Genomic DNA, 22,902 nt, shown 5'->3' on the forward strand with positions numbered 1-22,902 from the left:
GCACGCACCTTACTTCCCTTTCCAATTCTATCTACTAAAATAAAAAGGACTGTTATTAGCCGTGTTTCGTTTGTTTGTTTGTTTGTTTGGTTATCTGGCCATCTTTAATCCCCACAGGAATGTCAGGCTCCCTCGGAGGTGGCTGCCCAGATGATACACTTGACGCCCTGTTTTCAGTTGACATGAGGAGAATGAATCACAGTAAAACTGAGCAGGGGACATGAGGAAGCTGCTTTTTCCAACCTGGGTTCTCTCCAGAGAACCTCCTAGCTGCCTAACGCCTCCTCGATTCATAAGTCTGAGATCAAATTACATGGCGAACATTAGCAAGTCATGTTTTAAAGTCCTCAAGTACTTTTTCACTTTTCCTCCTCCCCCGTAATGTTACTAATTCCACACAAAGCGATCTGATTAGCTCCTATTCATTTGCTCTGGAATATTCACAATAACTTACATCTCTTTATATAACAGGGGTAGTGATGATAGAAAACTGCAGCACAATTTTCTTTATGTCCAGAACTAGTTTATTCGTAGTTGAATCCTATTTATCCTATATGAACGCATCACTTCTAAGTGGCCAGATGGAGGCTGATGGCTAAATCCACAGTGACTCTGAGATTCCTGCATAAATGACTAGTCTGCTGTCCTGCTGACTTCCAAGTGCGAGTAAAAAGCTTCAAACCTTTTTTCCTACTTATTAAAGAACAAAAGTTTCTATGGGCAGAGTGCTGCGTATGGCTTTGATATGATTTCAAATACACCTGTTTATGACTAAGACAAAAAGAGGTTGTTTTTAGAAGTAAAGTTGTTTCGGCATGAGTGAATTAGCTGTGTCAGGATGTCCTCATGTTGCTGTTGCTGTTCGTAAGGACCCCAGCTCAGCTGCTGAGGGGCGCAGCGGGGCTCATGGGTGAGGCCCTGTGGAGAAGCCACCAGGCCAGGGGACGTCTGGGCTCTAGATGCCGGAGGCTGTGGGCGCTACAGAGAGTTTCGTCTGGTGGCGGTGGCGCTAACCCGGGCAGCAGTCTCGGGAAGCGAAGGGACACCCGTTCCTGCCGTGGCCCAGGGGACTCTGGTCGGCAGTGGCTCTACACCACGCAGCAGTCCCTGGGGTGACAACCCTGGGAGCAGCCTCGCCTGCGCCCACACGGTGCCTTCGCCCCCTAGCACAGGGGACTCGTGTCACCCCTGGCAGCTGGAAGTCAGCTCTTGGTGCTTAAGGCTGGCTCTTCTGAGTGCTTCCTATAGAAAGTTCCACCGCAGCTAAATTTGACTTTCTTCCTTTCCTGTCCCCTGGAACAGCAGTGCCTGGAACGACCTGTCACTTATTTGGACTACGCTATTTCAGTGCTGGCTTATTAGGAGATATTGTCTTGTATACTACTGCCTTGAGAAGTGATTTTCATTCCCACGGCAAATCTATGACAAATAAACTGCTCTCCCTAGATCAGTCCCCGAGTATAACTTTACTGCATCTCCCAAAACAAAAGCAAAACAGTGTAGGAAAAAGGATAAACAAAACAAAACAAAACAAAAACTAATATCGACTCCAAGGAACCCTGAGGCGCTGGTATATTTTTTGATTACTATTTATGTCTAACACTCTTAAGAGCTCGCCAACTCAAAAAACAGTACTAAGAAAGTTAATGCTAATTAAGTACACTAGTTCGTGTTCAAATAAAAAAAAAAATAGCTGGTTTTACAGAAATCACCTATCTATTCAATAAAATGATTCTATAAATGATGTCTTTAATAGAAAAGTATTTACAATAAAATATATTGCTTCCCAACTTGAGGCTTTATTTTATGACTTTTCTGGAAACATATGAAGTCTAGCCCCCAGGCTTTATAGCTCCCAGAGACAAGATAATCGCCGGCTGGCTTTTCTTAGACTTTTCTAAAGAGGAAAACAATACAAATAACAAAAATCAAAGTAATATTTAATTGCAGATTTTGGGAGAAACTGACATTTCAAAAATAAAGCCTAACTATGAAAGTAGAAATATATTTAATCTAACCAGTATACTCTTTACCAGTTTATTACTTGAAACTAAAAATTTTGCCTATTTAGTTGCTCTTTCTAAAGTTCAATAAAAAATAAGCGCCCTTCAAATTTTTTTAGCATTTCAGTAAATTATTATTAAATGGAATAAAATACCAAACTTCTTGTAAACAATATGGCACAGACGTCAATAATAAATGCATAATCACAAAAGCACAGGAAAACCATACTGACATCCTACAGACATAAAACAAGTTTAAATAATTTTCTACATAAGTACAAAGTCCACATTCATAGCGAACTTCAGTATATTTTAATTTTAGTGAAAATCAGAATGGATTTCATTGTGATGTGGATAGACACTGAAGATAATTATAAATAATTAGCTATAGTCGGTCTCATTTTAGACAGCAAAGAGCCAAAATGTGTTATATTTAAATTCGCCATGAAATTTTTCATGATGAAGTTAGCATCCTGGATGCTAAGAGAGATACAGACAGCCAGAGAGAAAAAAGAAAGATGAAAATCATACATCTCGGTCTCCAACCCACCTCCACTTCTGAGGCGCATTGCTGGAGCACCGCCTTTGGAGAGATGCCAGATAGCAACTGACGCTGTTATTAACAGGAATCTGCACTCACCGTCGCTTCGTTGCAGACCGTGCACTTGACCACGTGCTGGTGCAGCTTGCCATCCAGGCCGATGAGAGACTGGCACACTCGGCAGTTGACTGCTGGGACGCCACTGGCATCCGGGCTGGCGATGGCTGTGTACGGCGGCGGGAGTTCCGCTGGAAAGACAGTCGTAGCCGACTCAGTGTCACAGGCACGACGTGTGATACATGCGAAGTGAGAAACTAGCAGACATTTTCCCGTTCTTCGAGCTATGTTTTTAAAGCTAAGCAACTTATCCAGTTTCTGAGCAGAAGCGCACATGGGCTATCTTGAGAAATACAATAATTCCTAACTCTGATGAAATCCAAATCGTGTTTGCCAAGGCCCGCAATTCTGTTCCCATATCAGAACAGCCACTCCATTCCTATGTGTAGAGTCACAGAGCTTGTAACAGGAAGGTGGTGATTTATGCCCAAAGTAAAAATCCAACACCAATCGTCTACTAAGAAACAGAATAGTTAATGAAAGAAAGACTTTACGCAGCTTACACGCACACACACAAACGGTGCAGCTGTCGCGCTCTGTTTATGCTAGAAGCAGGATAATAACTGCTGGCTACAACGAGAACAAGATAGGGTTTTGTCAGTCAAAGGGAGATAAAAATGACCCTAGGAAAACTACACTTGTCAGCATGGAACAAAGCTAATCAGAATGGAATCATGCTAATTTCAGACACAAAACAAAAATAAATTTAACAATTTTCAGACTCAATTTCACAAAGTACAGGTTAAAAACTATGATGTCTGGGATCTAGTTTAAATACTCCGAGAAAAAAATGAGGAAACAGATGAAATAAGAGTAGCTTAACACATGATCAAAGCCCTGTGAGAGAGAACTGAAATTTCAAGGGGCTTCTGTGACACTGCAAAATACAATCATAATACAATAGCTAATCATGAACAGAGCTATTCTTGAAATAGAGATTTTCCACCCCCTGGATTAGCTCCTGAACTCTGTGATATTTTTAAATGAGTTAGAGCATAACACATTATGGCATGTTTAAAATCCACACAGTACCACCTGGCAACGTTGTGATTTATCATGTAGATTTTTTCAGTCTTGCAAAGGATTAGCAACAAGTGTTATTCATTCAAATGATCCATAATCAGCTTCGTTTCTGCAGCAGCCAAGGCTCTGAGAGAGGCCACTCTGAAATGACCCCACACACACACTTCTGGGAGGCTCACACCAGAGCACTGCCCAACACTGAGCCTGAAAAGAAGCTACAGATGTCTTGAATTGTAAGAAGAGCCTTAAATTCTTGAAAGAATTTGAAGTTGATCCAGAGTGACCTGGAACGTATTAATCAAGATAAAAGCAGGTAAAAGGAACAATGAGTCGACAACAGATCTGAGCCTTTGCAAGTTGCAGATAAATTTATCAGGTCTCAATAAAGAAGGTATCGTCACATTTGAAAACGAAGACGCACTGTCCGGTGTGTGATGCTACCCTTTCTTATAACGATGAGCAATAGCATTGTCAATGGAAGTGAGTTTCCTCTCTTGTTCTTGAGCTACAAAGTGACGTGAAGTTCTTTTCCTATGATCCCAGATCTCTATCTTACGCAGTGGGACAGAACAAAAACTTAGAATTTCACGGAGAAAGCAGGTGCGCGGGCGGCGAGGGAGGCTGCACGTCGCCACTGCGTGGAAGGCTGAGGAAACCCGGGCCAGCTTTGCTCGGAAGAGAACTGTGGTGGCAGATCTTGAGGCACGTGCAGTGCACCAGAGCCATCAAAACCCTGTGCATTTTTCCTCTAAGATTCGCACGACGTAATTTTTAATCTGTCTATAAAGGAAAGGCTTCGATAACAGAAATATGCCCAAATCTACTCCTGGGAAGTGGAGGGGGGAAGACACCCAGTGAGGGTTGTAAATCTAAGTGTGGAGATCACACACTCCACGCAGCCAGGTCACGCCTGGCTTGTTCAGGCTGATTCGCCCACTCTTCCCATAGTGTCTGGTCTGTGACAGATGCTCACTAAATATTTATTGACTGGAAGGATGAATGAATGAATGAACAAGCGAATGAGTGAGCCACTGAAATTGATCACACACGTACTTGTCCTGGAGAAGTAACAGGATATACTGCTGCCGCTCTCCTTACAGGGAAGCCAGGGTCTTGGCCGGAGAGTGCAGCGTGACAAGGGTCACTTCCCCGCAGCACACCCTCCAGTTGTGCACGGAGAGCAGAGAGGCAGTCAGAAGCCTGCCGGGGGATCAGTTCAGAGAGCCGCACAGGGACAGACGCTGCCCTGTGTGGCTCCGCAGCGCTTCCCGACCTCGCTTTCCAGTCTTCTGTCCCTGACTTCGGCACTAAACTGATGCAGGTATTTACTGTGCTTTTGCCCAAGGAAATGTTCACTTGTAACTCTGTCTCCTCATAATTCTAGGAATTTATTCCACAGAGAGTAAACCTGCAATAATTAGAAACTTGGATTGTTCGCGTTATATCTTTTCACGTTAAAACAGCAGCTCACCACTATTCCACCTATTTTAAATCTCTGTTCTGCATAAAAAGTCCACTGTAATCTCAAAACTAGGGGTCCTTAGATATTAAAAATCACAAAAATTATTCATTTGAACATCTTCTTATCTGAGGGGTCCCCAACCCCCGGGCCCTGGGCTGGCAACAGTCAGTGGCCCATCAGGAACCAGGCTGCACAGTCGGAGGGGAGCGGGGGGCGGACAGTGAAGCTTCATCGGTATCTGCAGCCGCTCCCCAGCACCAGCATCACCGCCTCAGCTCTGCCTCAGATCCTCAGGCACCAGATGCTCACAGGAGCACCGGTCCCTGGTGCCACAAAGGTTGGGGACCACTGGTTAAAAAAGTAGTAATTTTCTTTATGGGGTCTGCCTAAGTGGAAAATAGTTTTCCTTCAAGTGAGCAGTATTGGTTAGACCACTAGTCCTCAATATTAGAAAACTCCCTTAATTTTTCGGAATTGCACAATGTTCGGAAATTTAAGCAATCTTAGGAATAAGGTAGTCTAATTTCTTTATCTTATGGAAGAGAAAAACTGAAGCCCAGCACTCAAAGCCAAGGACAAGGCAGGCACGTTTACTGTAAAGGGGAAGAGTCGCTATGAGCAAACTGACCCACCAGGACCTTGGACAGAGCTGACTGAACCAGGCGTGAAGAAAGGCTTCGGTAAATGAGTAGAATTGGAATATTTCAGTTTCCAAAATCCCGTTTCTACTTATCTACCCATAGGAAGTAAAAAGTAAATCTCATCTCGAAAAGACTAGAAGTATCTAATAAATAATACTGATATGAGGCAATGACTCTTGCCTTAGGGGGAAAATATACATATATATGCTTTTTCTTAAAGAGTACATACAGTGATACATTTCCCACATCAAACCAGGACTCTTCCTATTAAGGTCCTGACAGGTTAGAGGAATGGACCAAATCAAACACAATGAAACGCACGGGGCAAAGCTCTCCACAGAGATGCGGGCACAGGGTCTAAAATGCAGCCTTTGGTAAAGGGGACGAGTCAAGGATGAACCCTACAAAGACCAATAACATAACGTGGCTCAAGCACTAATGTATCTTTCCAATACATTAAATTTTTATTAGTAACATACTTGTTAACAAGTGTCGTTCAGAATTGCTACCCTAACTTCTGTGTCCATCCACCATGCCCAGCCCGAGACTGGTTTACATGATTTTATGAACCTTTCCAGTGTTTCTTTAGCATAGTATGGGCAGTACGCACAATACATATTCCCTTTCCTCCATCTTTCTTACAAAAGAGGGACTATGCCTGACACATTGCTCTTCACTTCATAGTCTTTCCATAAGGATATATAGTTTCCTCAAGACAGCACCACAGAAGAGACACTATATTTATTTGAGACTAGGTCATAAAAAAGACTCTCCGGCTTCCACTTAGGTCACCTTATACTCAGGCACGTCTGATAGTTATAATAATCACATTCTCATTAGGGGCTAGTATTAAATATAAATACTACTTTCGTTGTGTATGGCAAAATATTCTACACAGAGAACCAGGACGGGGTCCTTGAATTCTATAAAGTTGGAAAATGGTTTTCCTATAAATTTTTAAATAATTTTATATTAATTGGTGGAATCCATATGGCTCCGTAGAAATCAATGTTTATTTGGGAAACAAATAAACACCCTATAGTCTAAGTTAATAACAAGTCAGATATCCGCGGAAGTTGTCTCACTTTAAATCTACTATCATCTCTCTATATTGCTTTTCCTCTGGATGGTTTATCTAGTCACTTAAATCTCTGAGACTGTACAATTTTATGTTGTAACATACCTTCCCCAAAATTATCCTGCTGTAGAAATCACATGTTAAAATGTTGAACAATTAGGGGCTTTCTTGAACGCTTTTTTAAAAGCCATATTATGAATATACCAAGTGTACGTATCTCAACTTGACAAAGAATGAGAGGAAGAAGATTTTGCCATTGTCTTTAGAATTACATGCTTTGAACAGAATGCCCTGACCAGTTATGTGGCACGTACAAATCTATTCTATGGAAGGATAAAATATTGCAAGGTAATTGGGCTTTTGATGCCTAAAAGAGCCACATAATATTCCTTAGTGTGCAACATACTATCCAATTTTCAAAAGGGTACTGGAAGGAATGGGATTTAAATGAATAAGGGACACTAAAAGTACAAGAGAGAGGTAAGAACAGATAACAAGCACCTATATCTTAAAGTCATAGATACATTCTCCTCGATGTATACAGATTCCTCACCAAGAAAACTGTGTCATAGGGTACAAAAGCAAAATGACATGCCGCTCCTCCTCTGGGGGAAAACTGAGTCCCAGAGATGTGAAGTAACTGCTCTAAGGTCAACAGCTTGCAAGTCACAGAAAGAACTGTCCCCAGGCCAGACCACACCTGGTGGCAGGTGGCTCTGAGACCAGATAAGGGGATTTAGTTGTCCAGCCTTGAGAAACTCACCTGAAGGCCAGAGAAAGGGGCCCTGCTTTCAATTTCCTTTTCATTCATATATATATTACTCTTACAGAGAAGAAGAAATTCACTTGACAACAGCAACCAGGGAAAGAAAAAAAATCTAGAAAAGTACCAAAGGAACATGTGAACTCTGATGCGACCCCCTCTCTCCGCCCCGAAAAAAAAGAGCAGTCCTCAAAAGAACAGAAGACAGCAAGAAGAACGCATTCCCTTAGGAGCTTTGCAAGCACGGCCACTTGTGGGCTGTGCTCTCTCCCCACCCTAGTGAAAGTGAGGCGCGAAACAGCTGAGCACGAAGACTGCCCGCTTCGCCCCAGAGCGGAGGGTGGGTCCCCTCCCAGATGGCTGCTTATTGCACTAGAGATGGTTATGACGATCCACCCTGCCACCTCCCCCCACCAACATCTGTGTCCATCCGGTAAATCTTACAAGATTTTAACACAGTGCTCTACCTAACAGCTGACATTCCTTAAGAGTGTGCAGAGTCCCTGAAAATAAGAGAAAGCTGAGCGCCCCTCGCACGCTGCAGGCGAGTGTCATCAGACACACAACAAGCAGCTGCTGAATGGAATGTGCTCTCCAGCCCCGATGTCTCCTCAGACTCCTACTCGACATCTCCAGCTGAGTGATGACTAAAGGTGTTTCAAGTCTGCTTGCCTACAACAGAACGCTGATGTCCATCCCCCTCCCCCTCCCCGCACTCCGGGCCAGCTCCTCCTGTGCCAGCCTATCTTAGGAAAAAGCAGATTGTACCTAGTTGCTTAGGTCATTTTTGGAGATTTGCGATTCCTTGCTTTCCACTGATTCGATCAATCAGCAAGTCCCGCTGCTCTGTACTTAAGATACACCCTGAATTCCACAGCTGCCGACGTCCGTCACTTCCACCCTGGGTCACACCATCACCTCCTGCCTCTTCCATTCCAGCCGCCCCGATTAGCCTCCCGCCTCATCAGCTTCTTCTCGTCCTCCCTCCAAGCACCCGCTCTCCACATACCAACTGGGATGATCTCAAAAGTAAAACATTTCACGTCTCTCCCTTGCTCCAAACCCTCTACAGCGTCCCATCGTGCTCGGGACACAATCCCATCTCCTGACCTGGCCAACAAAGCTCTCAGGTCTTCCCTGAGGCACCGCAGGTCCCCGAATCACCATGCTCCAATCCACAGTCCTCCTTGTCCTCAAACAGCTTGTTCTATTCCTGCTGTTCCGACCGCCTGGTACATTCCTCCCCCAAGTCTCCCAACGGCCGATTCCGATTCATTTTTCACATCTCCGAGGCATCGTCCCTGAACACCCTCTCGAAAACACTCCCATGAAGCCAATTCTCTGTCCTCATGCCCTGCTTCATATTGTTCACTCTGAAATTATAATGCTCGCCATATGTATCTCTCATAGGAATATAAGCTCACCAACACCTGGAACAGTATAACAGGCACTCAAATATTTGAAAGGATGGCTGACTGAATGAAGCGTTTCTTGATTAATGTTTTAAAGATGCTGGGTAGAGCCAGGAGAAGATGTGGGCATTATAAAACAGAATAAAAGATCCGTGGAGCCAGATGCCTGCCGAGTAAGGGAAAAGGTTTATGACAGGAAGCGGGCTTGCCCCGATCCTGGGAAACTGGAAGCAGGCACCCTCCACCACGTGGGGCCCTATTTTCCCATCACGGGGAAGTGGCCTCAGTGAAGCAGATTTTGATTCAAAAACCAGTTTGAAAAAATTCCCGTAAATGGAACATGAGCCTGCGTAGCACAAAATCCAGCTTTAGCAAGACCTTAGCTCCCAGCCCGGCGGGGCCTTCGGGGAAAGTGGCTGCTGCCGACACAGCGCATCTGGTTCTGCTCACTGTGGCGGCCTGTCCTCCAGTGGGTTTCAGAACCCGCGACAGACAAAGCGAAGACTTAGCCTAATCTCGCCGTGGGCTGTGTACGTGATGCGTGCCGTGCCTTCCGGCCAGTCCGCAGCCACCCTTAACCTCTGCGAGGACGCGAGGGGCTCAGGCCCTGGACAGAGTGAGGCCGACCGCGCCCGAGACTCCGCCCTGCCGGACCCAGTGGTTGTGACCCCTCAGAACCTACGTGCTCAATCCCAGCCCCGGAGGTGACGGGGTCAGGAGGGCGGAGCCCTCCTGAATGAGATCGGGGTCCCAGTCTGCACCCCGCAAGGGGGCCCTCCCCGGCCGGGACCGTGCGAAACCCCTGTTTGCTGCCCACGCCCCGCCTGCGGGCGCCGCTTGGCCTGAAACCAGCTCGGAGCAGCTCGGAGCAAAGGCGGACAACGCCCCGCTGCAAACGTTAGGGTCCTCGGGGCGAGGACACGCGAGGTCCGCTAAGAATACGCCGTATTTACTGTGAAGCTTCGAGAAGCGTGAGGACGCGGTAAATAGCTTCTCAAACCAGAAGTCACTTTATTCTCTAGTCAGTCACTAAAAACGCTTCCTCAAGCGATTTCCAATGAATGCCATTCTAAAAACTGATACAAAGGCGAATAGGAAACGACCATGCTTTTTCAAACTCAAATATGTTCCATAGGAAATCTGTGTTTCAGAATAAAGGAATATTAGCCTCTTCGTTGAAGTTAAGTTACTTTGAGGTAATCTTACAATTAAAATAAATGTATGTTAGAACATTACATTAGACGGAAATGAATAACTCTTCAATTCTTTAAGAGAATTTTAATATAAACATATATAAACAATTCTCACTACGGTCACTAACGATCCCCGTGGCACTAAATTTCAAAGACATTTTTTAGTTGAAAACCAAATGACATCACTTTTATGTGGGATATAAATCTAAAAGCAACAAACAAACAGGACACACAAACAGAGACTCATGGACACGGGCAATGGACTGGTGGTTACCACAGGGGAGGCGGAGGGAGACGGGGTAAAAAGGGGTCAAATATGTGGCGACGGAGAGAAATCTAAGTGCAATGCAATATCGATACGACTTACTACTGAACTGCACACCTGAAACTTGGATTTCGTTAATGTCACCATAATAAAAACAGAGAAAGAAAAAGGAAAAAGACGGCTTTTAGTCCTGATCCAGTCGCCCTTTCTTGCAGCTGCTGACATGTTTGCCCCTTTCAGAGCTTCCTTGCCCTTCACTGTGATGTCACCTCACCTGGGTCTCCTCCCACCTCCCGGAAGCGGGTCATCAGCCTTTTCGTAGGCTCACCTTCCTCTAACTGGTTACTGAATGTGGGAGCTTCTCAGAGCTTTTTCCCAGGCTGTCTCCTCTTTTTTATTCTTTCTCCCTTAGCAGTCTCATAGAAATCTTCCCAAATTTTTCAAATCCTGAAAAGTGACAATGTTTGTATAGCCACGGGCCTAAAGGCTCCTACTGCTCCCAGGGCTGAGGATAATCAACATCCTGACACGTGTGTGTTCTATCTCGGCACACCCCCACGGCACGCAGGTGGGGTCTTGGGAAGCTCTGAATCAGCATCCATGTATTCACCTGTCGCCAATATGCAAATAACACAATTTTACGTTTTCAGCTCGAGCTTCATTTCTTAGCCCTACACCTGTAGATCCAATTCTTATCAACATCTCTTCCTGGATATCTGAAAGCATCTTAAGCGTCTCATGTCTCACACTAGGCTCGTGAGCTGTGCTCCCTAACACGGGGCCTGCTTCTGGGGTCTCTGTCTCAGTAGGGCCAGGCGCCCCACCGAACTGTGGAAGCCAGAACCCTAGATCTCCCCGCCTCCTCCCCTCACTCTCACAGCCAACCTGCACCCTGCTCACCTACGTCCCCAACATCACCCTGTCTCCACCCATCTCCACCAGAACCCACGCTGTCCCCATGGTTCATCAGATCTGCCTGAACTCTTACAGTGGCCACCAGGCTCCCTAATGTCACCCACTGTCACCCGTCATTAATTCTCTAATCTACTAACACAGTGATGCACCACACTAATGCTGATAACAGAGCTCTAACCAGATCACCCCTTTGCTTAGCACAAAATTCCTCGACGTGACCCACAGAATACTGCACGGGCTGATTAATACTATTCTGCCAAACGAATCCCCCCAAAACTCAGTGCCTTGAAACAACCACCTAACACAAGCTTTCATAATTCTGTGGACTGTTCATCCTCACCTGGATGACAAGGGTCTGGCTTGGGTTGGAGCCATCTGACAGCTCACTGAACGGGGCACACCAGACGACTTCTCGCTCGCACGTCCGAGACCGATCAGGCATCTCCACCTCCTGGTAGCCCCCCCACGTGGCTAGTGAGGGCTCCTCAAAGCATGGTCATCTAAGAGTACTCGAATCCTTACCTGACCAGTTATTTTCCTCGAAAAGAGTACGCTTTACGAGAGACCAAGGCAAAGGTTGCAAGACCTCTTGCGACCAAGTCTCTGAGTCATTCAGCTCTGCTACCTTGTGCTATGGGTCAAGCGTGAATTACGGGGTCGGCCCAGATGCAAGGTCAGGGGCCGTCCAAGGGCTGGAATCGCCAGCACAGTCCGGGGGGTCTTTGGAGGACGTCCACCACTCCCGCCTTTCCAGCCCCGTTCAGCAGAACATTCCCCCTTCCTGTTCCCACGGCAGCCACATTGGCCGCTTTCAGTCCTTTGTCCTCCTCGGACTGTCCTGCTACAGGCTTTGGCACACGCCCCCCTCGTTACCTAGAACGTCCTTCCAGTGCCCCCTTTGCCAAGGTTAGGGCTCAAGCACATCTAAGGAAAGCCTTTCCTTCCTTCCCTGACCGGATTAAATCTCTCATCACATTCTCGTGGCACTGAGTCTATCCCCAGCACTGTCCCCATCCCCATCACGCTCTGCATTTGTTTGCACGATGACGTCCGTTGTCTCCACAGGCCCTCGAGATCGGAAGAGGAGCCACATCTCATCTTGTCCTCCCACCACAGAACTCGGCTGGTAATATCTATTTGCCGAATGAATGACAGGAATAAACTCAGCCAGTGAAACTGTCTCTGTATAACAAAGTCCTTTTTGCCCTTTAGAATTTTGCAAAGTAGATAATCACATTCCCATGTTCAACACATAGGTAAGCAGACAATAACTATTTTTTACAGAGGAAGTCTCATAAATTTAAAGGTATTCTTTTGCCACATCCTACCTGTAGAATTAGCAGATCTGTAAAGAAACCAATTAACTACAGCCAAATTGTGTAAATGCTGTGGTATTTCTTCCAATCTTCGTTCAAGTGAGCCTAAAATCGTGGTTTGCTTCCTATGCCTTAGCGAAGCGGACAAGTGTCCCAGCCCCAGCTGCCGTCACAGATGAGGTGGTCCCTCCTCCATGCAGGAACCCACTGCGAACAGTGACGACCACGAGCAGCTTTCCACTTAGCAACCCAAGTGGAGCGCCACACAGGCCACACAATTCTCACTGTGCGAAAACCAGATGCAGACTACTGCATTATCTATAAATAAGGGCTCCACCAACCTTCAACTTGAAATGTAATATCTCTTCTCCGGGTGGGAGCTGACATCCCCGTTCTTAGAAAGGGACACAACTAGCAAAGGTTTAGACTGAAGAAAATATTTGCTAGTTATGGCTCTTAACTTCTTTAAAAAAAAAAATGTCTGGGTAATTACAAATGATATTATAAACCAAAGTTCATTATCAAAAAGGATCTTCCTTTTCTGGTGTTTCGAATCCCAACTTCAATGCTAACTATGGTCAACTACTGGAAACATCTGGCCTAGTGGCTGTGGTTCTTACCATCTGAAATAATTCGGCCACGGTTTATTTATGCTTCCTCCCAATGCAATGTGGGCCCCACAGGGCACAGGTGTGCTCAGTCTTGTCCACCTAGAGCGGCTCTGGCACACCGTGCTGCCCAGTGGATTCCTCAAGGAGTGAGCGGCACTGCTCTTCCAGAATTGGGTCTTGTGTATTACTCATAATATTTATGAAGATGCTTGCTTGTTCTTTATTAAGAAAAGATATTCTGTCAAAATGCGACTAAAATGTCTTCACTTCTCATTTAAGTTTCTGGTTTCCTTGGTGTACTGCCATATGAAATTAGTGTTTCTAATGATCTAACCTGTCTCCTTTGCCTCTTAAGAAGAAAATGTACTCTACCAGAAGGCAGAGAGAGCTTTCTGCTAAATCAATTGCTAAAAACAAGACAACGGGCCCAAAATCAAGTCCCATGCCACCAAAAGGAGAATGACACTTGCGACCTCTCCCAGAAATGGAATCTTAAACCAGTCGGTCAGGCCCTTCCTGATCAGCACCAGTGAGGCTGTCTGCCATGCCCCAACGGAAAGTGACCTCGCCACACGTAAGACACCTTTTGCAGCGCAGTGTCCTTGTCCTGCTCGCTTCGGCCTGTGACACGGTCCCTCTTTGCACAGCTCCTCAGGGCTCCGGGCTCTTTGCTCCCTGCTGCGTGGGATGCCGCCCGGCTCATGAATCATTGAATAAAGCGAGTAAGATCTTTCAAATTTACTCAGTTGAATTTTGTTTTCTAACACACTGAACTGCTCTGGCCATTAAGTTTTCTGGAATGAAACTTCTCAGCAGCTGACCTGAAACTTGCACCTGATTGTGTAGTTTGAGGAGTCTTATCAGATTAAACAAGTACATGACAAATGATGAAGTCTACAGGCAGAGCCATGAGTATGACCATTCTGTGGAATAATTTAGCTGCTATTTGATTAAAAATAAAATTTTTTAAAAAAGCACATGCAATAGAGAAGGCATGAAAATCTATTTTAGGAAAGTTGCTTAAATCCAAACTCTTCCCCCTCATAAATTGGCAAATATTTTGTCTTAAAAGGGTGACTTGTTCAAACACATTGATAAGTATTTAAATCTATTCTAGACCATACAATTTAGATAACAGTAAAATATTAATATCAAATTTGCCCATTAAAGGAAATTCTCCACCTGGTACCCCCGATGGGAGTTTAGTGCTGACCAGAAACTTGACTTGGTGTTTTCTGTGTCTCTGCTCCATTTTGCACCTTATTTCCCAACTCACTGAATCATTCACAGCTAAACATCGTTTTCCTTTGTCCTGCTTCTTAAGTGTGAATTAAGATCTTAAATGTTGCTTTTCAAGTTATAATGTGTTCAATGGAAAATTTTAAATGCTAGACAAGTTCAACCCGCTCTACAGCGGCTCCCATTCCAGACTTGAACTTAGAAAGTAACGCACCAGAAACACGATCTGCCCACACTGCCCTCTGCCCTAGGGCCTGCCTCCCGCGGGTCTTAAACCTCCCTCGCGTTCGGCTGAAAGGAGAGGTGCGGTCAAGCCGCACCCGCAAGGGCCGCGGCCGAGCCCGCGTGTCGTCGCGCTCAGGTGTTCGCCTTCCATTTCCTGTAGCGCCCGACCGCACCTTCTCTCTGCTGCAGGAAGCCGCTAAAAGGCTCCGAACAAAGATCTCGGAGCCAACGTAATCGTTTGGTAAATAGATCCTCCCCGCTTCCGTCTCCAGACTCCATCACCATCGAACCTTTTGGAGTCAATCTTGAGGAGAAAAATGTGTAGAAATAGATGCAGCATTAAGCTGAGCTACTTTTCAGAAGTTAATTCCAATCCCACCTCGATCCGGAAGACCCCGGCCCCCCTTCCACGCCTCCTGGCTCCCGCGGACCCCAGCACGCGCGGCCGCGGCGGGGGTCGTAGCGGGCGGCGCCGCCGGGCGCGCGGGGAAGATCGACCCGCTCGGTGCGCGCGGAGCCGGCCCCGACCCGGCAGCGCCCTGGCCGGCGGGGCGGGGGAGGCGCGCGTCCCAGCTCGGCCTTCAAGGGCAGACGCCAAGGTGAGCAGCCGCGGGGTCCGCGCAACGCGACAGCGCGTGAACCCCCCGCGGCGCCTCCAGCCGCCGCCGGGACGAAGGGGCGAGGCGGGCGCGCGCACCCCCGGCCCCCCGAAGCCCGGCGCGCAGCGCTGGGGGGTCCGAGCGCGGGTCGCTCTGCGCGGCGAGGGGTCTGCGCGACCTCACCTCGGGGGCCGCTCTCCGGCCAGCGCGGCGGCGCGGTGGGGGTGACGCCGCCCGAGCCGGGCGCGGGCAGCAGAGGCGACCGCTCGTCCGCGCCGGCCGCGGCCATGGCTGCCGCTCCCGCCCCCGCTGCGGCTCCGGCCGGTGTCGCCGAGGCCGGCTGCCAGTCAGGGCGGGGCGGGGCCAGGGGCGGGGCCAGGGGCGGGGCCAGGGGCGGGGCGGGCGAAGGGGAGGAGGGGACAGGGGGCGGGGGCGGGGACGGGGAGGGGGGAAGCGAGGGGCGCAGCGACCGCGGGGGCGTCGGCAGGACGCAGGGCGTCAACCATCTCTCCGCGTTTCCCAGACGCGTCGCAGAGAAGGTCCGGAGCCGCCCGGCGTCCGGGGAGGGACCTGCGCGGCCCCGGACTCGGCGACCCCGCGACAAGGCCCCTCGCTGACCACTTCGCAGCGACTGCCAGACGGCGCTCTCCCGGGGCCAGCATCCTTTCTCGAAGGCTGCTGCTTTAGTTAGGAAATTCACGGTGAGCTACACCAGGTTTTATTCCCCAAACATCCATTGTCAGAGGAAGTAAATTTTTGTTAATTTTCTGTTCATTTTTTAATTGCACTGTAGTGACAGCGTCCTACTGAAACGATGCGTTTGGGTTTACGTTGCATTTCACAAAACAGGTTACCGTTTTAGTTTTGTTTTTGGATTACACTGTCCCTGACACATAAACAATGATGAAGTTTATGAATAACATAAGACAATTAGAAACCTTTTTCTTGAGGTCTTTCACATGTAAAAGAGTAAAAAAAAAAAAAACAGGCTCAGTTCTAGTCCCACTTTCTGTGTTAATTTTATTTTTTTATTTTGTTTTCCTTCATGAGGAGTTTGCTAAAGGGGTTTAAAAATCAAAGTTTTAAACATGCCCAGATAAAAACAATAGGAAAATAGTCATGGTCTCAAAAGGGAATTTTCCCGCAGTGTTTCTCTGAGTCATTCAACATTTATTACGGTTTACAGTGTCTACACAGATAAATAAGGCAGGTCTTGGTCTTCAGACGCCTGTGAGGCAGCAGAGTCAAAAACAACCCAAAATGAGGCTGGGAGTCCTTGCCGTACATCTAAAGGGGCACGAAGAAAAGCAGCCTTTAGACATTTGAATCTCCCCATATGACAGTAAGAAGAGTCTTCCTTTTGCTCTCCGAAAATATTCTTCCAAAAGTGCATTTAGGCCACAGATGGAAATCCTAAGGAAAAATCAAAGAATTATGTCTTCTGATGTGCATCATCTTTTGTGGGTCAGTAGTATCAGGACACAATATAATGTAAGGGTCTCCTAATATTTGACTCAAGGGGATTCACAGGTCTACTGGAACCTGCGAAGTGAAGGGTCAAAATGTAGTACTCCCTGCAAAAGTGAACATTTTACAGAATGAGCAGTGGTTGTTTTTATAGTTGCAGTCTGGAAGGTACTGAGCTAAAACAACAACAACAACAATTAAGAAGAATGAACAAAATTCTATTACTATCGTGTCCTATCCTGTCACAACAGTCATACAGTGTACTCACATTTCCATTAGCCATCAGACCTTAACCCCCAGCTGACTTTGTGCAACCAGAAACCATACCTGCCTCACTCGCTAGGACACCTCCAGCATCTCACACAGTGCCTGACACATCAATAACTACTTACCACATGAGGAAAGGAGTACATGAACAAGTACGACACAGTCCCACGACCTCACCAAAACAAAATGTTATCCAGAAAAAGAGCATTTATTGACTTTTTGATGAAGATGACAATTTTGCCATCTGACTGACCTATGTATTTATTCTTCCATTACATCTCTATATCTAGGGTTTCTTAATAGTCCAGGTAATAATGACCTCTATAAAATTTTTTCCTTTCTTCTTTATATGGCTTCTCTATGCACTTTGGAACTCATTTGAGGGTATTGCAGCTAATGGCAATTACTCTTCCTCTGCTGCCATCCCGTGTGCATTTTGGGAATAGCAGCAGAGTTTAGGTCATGAAACGTTATTCGTTATCCTCTGCTGCCATCTCGTGTGCTTTTTGGGAATAGCACCAGAATTTAGGTATTGAAATGTTATTCGTTGTCCTCTGCTTTCATCGCGTGTGCATTTTGGAATAGCATCAGAGTGTAGATCACAAAATGTTATTCTTTATCCTCTGCTCCCATCTCGTGGACATTTTAGGAATAGCACCAGAGTGTAGGTCACGAAATGTTATTCCTTATCCTCTGCTGCCATCTCATGTGCATTTTGGGAATAACACCTGAATATAGGTCATCAAGTGTAGGTCATTCTATTTATTCTCTGCCACCTGGTGGGAAATTTGGGAATAACATGACAGGGCAGCTCATAAAGTTCTTTCTGCCGCTTTTTCATGTTCGTTTTGAAAATAACACCCCGGGCATGTCATTATGAAGAGTTTTTCTCTGCTGCCATCTCGTGGGTATTTTGAAAATAACACACAAGGGTAGGTCATCATTAAAATTTATTTTCTGCTGCCATCTGGTGGGCATTTGAGGAATAAAACCTGGTGCAGGTCACTGTAAATATTCATTATCTGCCTTCATCTATTGTGCATCTTGAGAATGACACGAGTGTAATAAAATTTATTCTTGCTATCTGGTGGGCATTCTGGAATAACAACACAGCGCCGATCATAAAATGATATTTCAGCCTTTCTGTACGGTGCATTCTGAACATAAACTGAAAGGAATGTCATTATAATCATCTTTTGTCTACTGCCATATCATTTGCATCTGTGTAAAGACACAGGAGTGCATGTCATGAAGTTATTCTCTATTGCCATTTCGTGGGCATTTTGAAAATAATACCCAGGTATATGCCAGCACAAAATAATTTTCTGATGCCATCTGGTGGTTATTTGGGAATAACACCACAGTGAATGTCATGAAAAAAAGCTGCTGCTTTCTCGTGCACATTTAAAAAATAACACCCTAGGGAATGTCGTTATAATTTTTTTCTCTGGTGCCTTTTCAGGTTAAACTGGAGAATAACAGAGGAATGCATGTAATGAAAAACTGTTCTCTGTTGCTATCTCGTGGAAATTTTGAAAATAACACCCAGATGTGTATGTGAGCGTAAAAATGTATTTGCTGCTGCCATCTGGTGAGCCTTTTGGGAATAACGCCACAGTGCATCCCATGCAAAGTTATTGCTGCTGCTGTCGTGTGCCTTTAAAAATTACCACTCCAGCGTGTGTCTCTATAAATTTTTTTCTCTGTTGCCATTTCGTGTGAAACTTGGGAAAAACAAAAGTGTGTACGTCATGAAATTTGTTCGCTGCTGCCATCTGGAGGGCATTCTAGAAATAATACCTGAGCGTTTGTTATGAATACTCATCTGCTGCCATATGGTGAGCATTTTCGGAATACATCACAGCGCATGTCATAAAATGAAATTTTGTTGCTATCTCATGTGCATTCTGAAAATAAACTCCGTGGAATGTCATTATGAAGTTTTCTGATGCCATTTCGTGTGCATCTTGTGAAAAGCACAGGAGTGCTTGTCATGAAGTCATTCTCTGCTGTAGTCTTGTGGGCAATTTGGAAATAATATCCTACTGTAGATCATCTTGAACACTCCTTCCGTGCTGCCATCTGGTGGTTATATTGGGAATAACACCATAGCACACATCATAAACAGTTATTTCTTTCGCTGTCTCATACAGTTAGAAAATGACACCCAAGGACATTTGGTTAAATAAAGTTCTTGTACATGGACATCTCGTGCATATCTTGGAATAAACAAAAAAGTACATGTCATGAGAAATTATTCTCTGCTGCCATCTGGTGGGCATTTGAAAATAACAGGCAAGTTTATATTAATATAAAAAGTTATTTGCTGCTGCCATCGGCGCAGCATTTTGGGGATAGCACAGGAATGCATGTCTTGAAAAGCTATTTCTGCTACTATCTTATGTGCATTTAAAAAATGACTCCCTAGGATATGTTGTTATAATGTTTTTTTCTGCTGCCATTTTGTGAGAATCTTGGGAACAACACAGCAGTGCGTGTTTTGAAAAATTGTTCTCTGCTGCCATGTCGTGGATATTGTGAAAATACCAGTGTATTTCATAAAAATATTTTTTTTCTGCAGCAATCCTGTGGGTATTTTGAGAATAACAGAGCGTAGATCATCATAAAAATTAATTTTCTGCTGCCATCAAGTGTATGTTTTATTAATAACACCTGAGTGATCATGAATATTCATTCTCTACTGCCATAAGGTGGCCATATAGGGTCCATGTCATCATAAAACTTTACACTCGTCTGCCATCTGGTGGGCCTTTGGGGAATAACACCGTGGTGCATCTCATGAACAGTTATTTCTGTGGCTATCATATGTATTTCAAATTAGCACCCACGTGTATGTCATCATAAAAATTTATTTTCTGCTGCGGTGCAGGCGTGGATGTCTCCGGCACCCGGGAGGCCAAGCTCGAGCTCTTGGGGCAGCAGGTGAAAGCCTCTCCTGTCTACGGCCATACCACCCTGAATGCGCCCCATCTTGCGTGATCTCGGAAGCTAAGCAGGATCGGGCCTGGTTAGTATTTGGATGGGAGAACACCTGGGAATACTGGGTGCTGTAGGCTTTTGCCTCCTCCTTTTGCGAGACACCCCTGCGTCTTTCCCTTCTGCGAGACGCCCGTGCGTCTTTCCTTTCTGCGCCGGACCCCTGGCAGGACTCTGAGCACAACGACACTCCCTGAGCTCCCCGCCTGTCCCGGGGCACAGGGCACGGGGCCCTGGGTACGGGGCTCAAACCGCTTCCCTGCCCGAGTCCGGCCCCGGCATGACCATCCTCTGCTGTGGAAGCGGCCTCTTCAGGGCGGCCGCAGGGTCTCGGGGTCACAGTCGGGGTCCGGCTCAGTGCATTGGTGCACTCTTCTGCGTGTCCTGTCCTGTTCTCTGTGTGGACAGGCACGGGCTCGCGCTCTCTCGCGCACGGGATCTCCTCTCTCGTTTCTCTCTCCGTCTCTGTGCCTTTCCTCCTCACTGTCTCTCTCTCTGTGTACGACCGCAGCCAGCTCCCGCAGCCCTCCCCTTCCCCAGTAACCCCGTCCCCTCCTTCGTGGCTCTCACTGGGCCTCCCGCCCTGGCGACCTGTGTTGTCCTTTCTCCTTCCCTCCCGGTCACTCCCTCTGTCTCTGGGTTTCTCTGTCCCTCTGTCTCTCTTAATGGAGAGAGTCGATGTGAAGGCAAGAGGCAGCGGACTGGGCAGGTCCCTGGTCCCGGTGGAGGGTATGGGCTGCGTCCGTCCGAAGCGATGCCTCAGGTTGTGGCCGGTGTCTCTGCGTGGTTTTGGGCAGATCGTGCTCAGCCACGGCGGGGAGCGCAGGGGAGGGGTGGGTCTGGGTCAGGGCCGGGCTGGGATGTGGCAGGGACGCACCTGCCTAAGTGCCCAGGTGGCCAAGAGGATATCAGACCATGCCCGGGCCTGGGTCCTGCCAAGCGGCCAAGACTGGGGAGGCTGGTGGCCCGTGGCATGTCCAGTCCCAAGATGCTAGAGCGCCGACCCAGACCTTCGGCACGGCCAGGAGCCGGCCAAGGCCCGTGATGAATATGCGAGGCGGCGCACGCTCCCCCGGCCCCCCGAAGCCCTGCGCGCAGCGCTCGTGGGGGCCGAGCGCGGGTAGACCCTGCCAGGCGAGGGGTCTGCGCAGCCTCACCTCGGGGGCCGCTCTCTGGCCAGCGCGGCGGCGCGGTGGGGGTGACAACGCCCGAGTAGGGCTCCGGCAGCTGAGGCGAGCGCTCGTCCACGCCGGCCGCTTCCATGGCTGCCGCTCCGGCCCTCGCTGCGGCTCTGGCCGGTGTCGCTGAGGCCGGCTGCCAGTCAAGGATGGTCGGAGACAGGGGAGGGGAGAGGAGCGGGATGGGGAGGGCCGGGGGGGAACAGGGTGCGGGGTGGGGAAGTAAGAGACGCAGTGACCGCGGGGGTTTCAGGACGCCGGATCACCCTTCTCTCCGCGTTTCCCAGACGCGTCGCAGGAGAAGGTCCGGAGCCGCCCGTCGTCCTGGGACGGACATGCACTGCCCCGGACTCTGCGACCGCGCGAGGATGCCCCTCGCTGACCACTTCACAGCGATTGCCAGATGGCGCCTTCCTTGGGCCAGCGTTCTTTCTTGAAGGCTGCTTCTTTAGTAAGGAAAATTTCCAACATCTGTTGTCAGGGGAAGTAAATATTTGTTAATTTTCTGTTAATTTTTTAAATGCCTGTTTGGCATTGTAGTGACGGCGTCCTACTGAAACAATGCGTTCTGTATTACGTTTCATTTCACAAAACAGGTTACCGTTTTAGTTTTGTTTTTGGATGATACTGTCTCTGACACAAACAATAATGAGGTTTACAAATAACATAAGACAAGTAGAAACTGTTGTCTTGAGGTCTTTCACATGTAAAAGAATAAAAAGTAAAAAACAGGCTCAGTTCTAGTACTACTTTCTGTGTTAATTTTATTTTTTCTTTGTTTTTCTTTATTAGGAGTTTTCTAAAGGGGCTTAGAAACCAAAGTTTTAAACATGCCCAGATAAAACACAATAGGAAAATAGTCATAGTCTCAAAAGGCAATTTTCCCGCAGTGTTTCTCTGAGTCATTCAACATTTATTACGTGTTTACAGTGTCTACACAGAAGAATAAGGCAGGTCTTGGTCTTCAGACGCCTGTGAGGCAGCAGAGGCAAAAACAACCAAAAGTGAGGCTGGGAGTCCTTGCCGTACATCTAAAGGGGCACGAGGAAAAGCAACCTTTAGACATTCGAATCTCCCCATATGACAGTTAGAAGAGTCTTTCTTTTGCTCTCCGAAATTACTCTTCAAAAGTGCATTTAGGCCACAGATGGAAATCCTAAGGAAAAATCAAAGAATTATGTCTTCTGACGTGCATCATCTTTTGTGGGTCAGTAGTATCAGGACACAATATAATGTAAGGGTCCCCTAAGATATGATGCAAGGGTATTCACAGGAAAATGAAGGGTCAAGATGTAGCACTCCCTGCAAAACACTCAGAGGATTAGAATAACAATGTATTATTTTTAAGAAAGATGCACTCAGCTGGTGGATCAGCTGGGTTGTCTGACCCTCTCTGCAGATGCACTTCCGTCTCAGGCTTCTTCACTGCATGGTGCTCCCACAGGGCAAAAGCAGATGCCGTCAGGCTTCATGAATCCAAGATTTGTAAACGTGTGAGGTCACTTCTACCACATGCTGTTGGTCAGAGCAAGCACAAGGCCAGCCCACATTCAAGCAGGCAGAGGGATAAATTCAGTCCTCAATGGAAGG

General features: G+C 47.0%; 1 protein-coding gene and 1 pseudogene across 1 annotated transcript; one reads left to right on the forward strand and one right to left on the reverse strand.

Annotated features, from left to right (window-relative positions):
• Positions 1 to 1,777: 1,777 nt before the first annotated feature.
• On the reverse strand, positions 1,778 to 15,729 carry LOC120584384 (type 2 phosphatidylinositol 4,5-bisphosphate 4-phosphatase-like). The gene is made up of 3 exons (XM_039840052.1): positions 15,587 to 15,729; positions 2,644 to 2,792; positions 1,778 to 1,897 (listed from the first exon to the last, which is right to left on the reverse strand). The coding sequence occupies exons 1-3, from the start codon at positions 15,690 to 15,692 to the stop codon at positions 1,847 to 1,849; spliced, it is 306 nt and encodes a 101-aa protein (XP_039695986.1). The 5' UTR covers positions 15,693 to 15,729; the 3' UTR covers positions 1,778 to 1,846.
• A 4,366-nt stretch (positions 15,730 to 20,095) lies between these two features.
• Positions 20,096 to 20,214, forward strand: LOC120584385 (uncharacterized; annotated as a pseudogene).
• The last annotated feature ends 2,688 nt before the right edge of the window (positions 20,215 to 22,902 follow it).

Source organism: Pteropus medius, unplaced genomic scaffold (genome assembly GCF_902729225.1).
Source record: "Pteropus medius unplaced genomic scaffold, Ma_sr-lr_union100, whole genome shotgun sequence".
Lineage (NCBI taxonomy): Eukaryota > Metazoa > Chordata > Mammalia > Chiroptera > Pteropodidae > Pteropus > Pteropus medius.

Bases quoted from the DNA above. Each gene is read 5' to 3' on its own strand.
- LOC120584384 (XM_039840052.1), bottom strand. From the start codon at position 15,692: ATGGCCGCGGCCGGCGCGGACGAGCGGTCGCCTCTGCTGCCCGCGCCC. The intron at 2,793-15,586 runs GTGAGGTCGCGC...CTGTCTTTCCAG, and splicing joins GCCGGAGAGCGGCCCCCGAG to CGGAACTCCCGCCGCCGTAC. The intron at 1,898-2,643 runs GTGAGTGCAGAT...TTTCCTCTTTAG, and splicing joins CGGTCTGCAACGAAGCGACG to AAAAGTCTAAGAAAAGCCAG.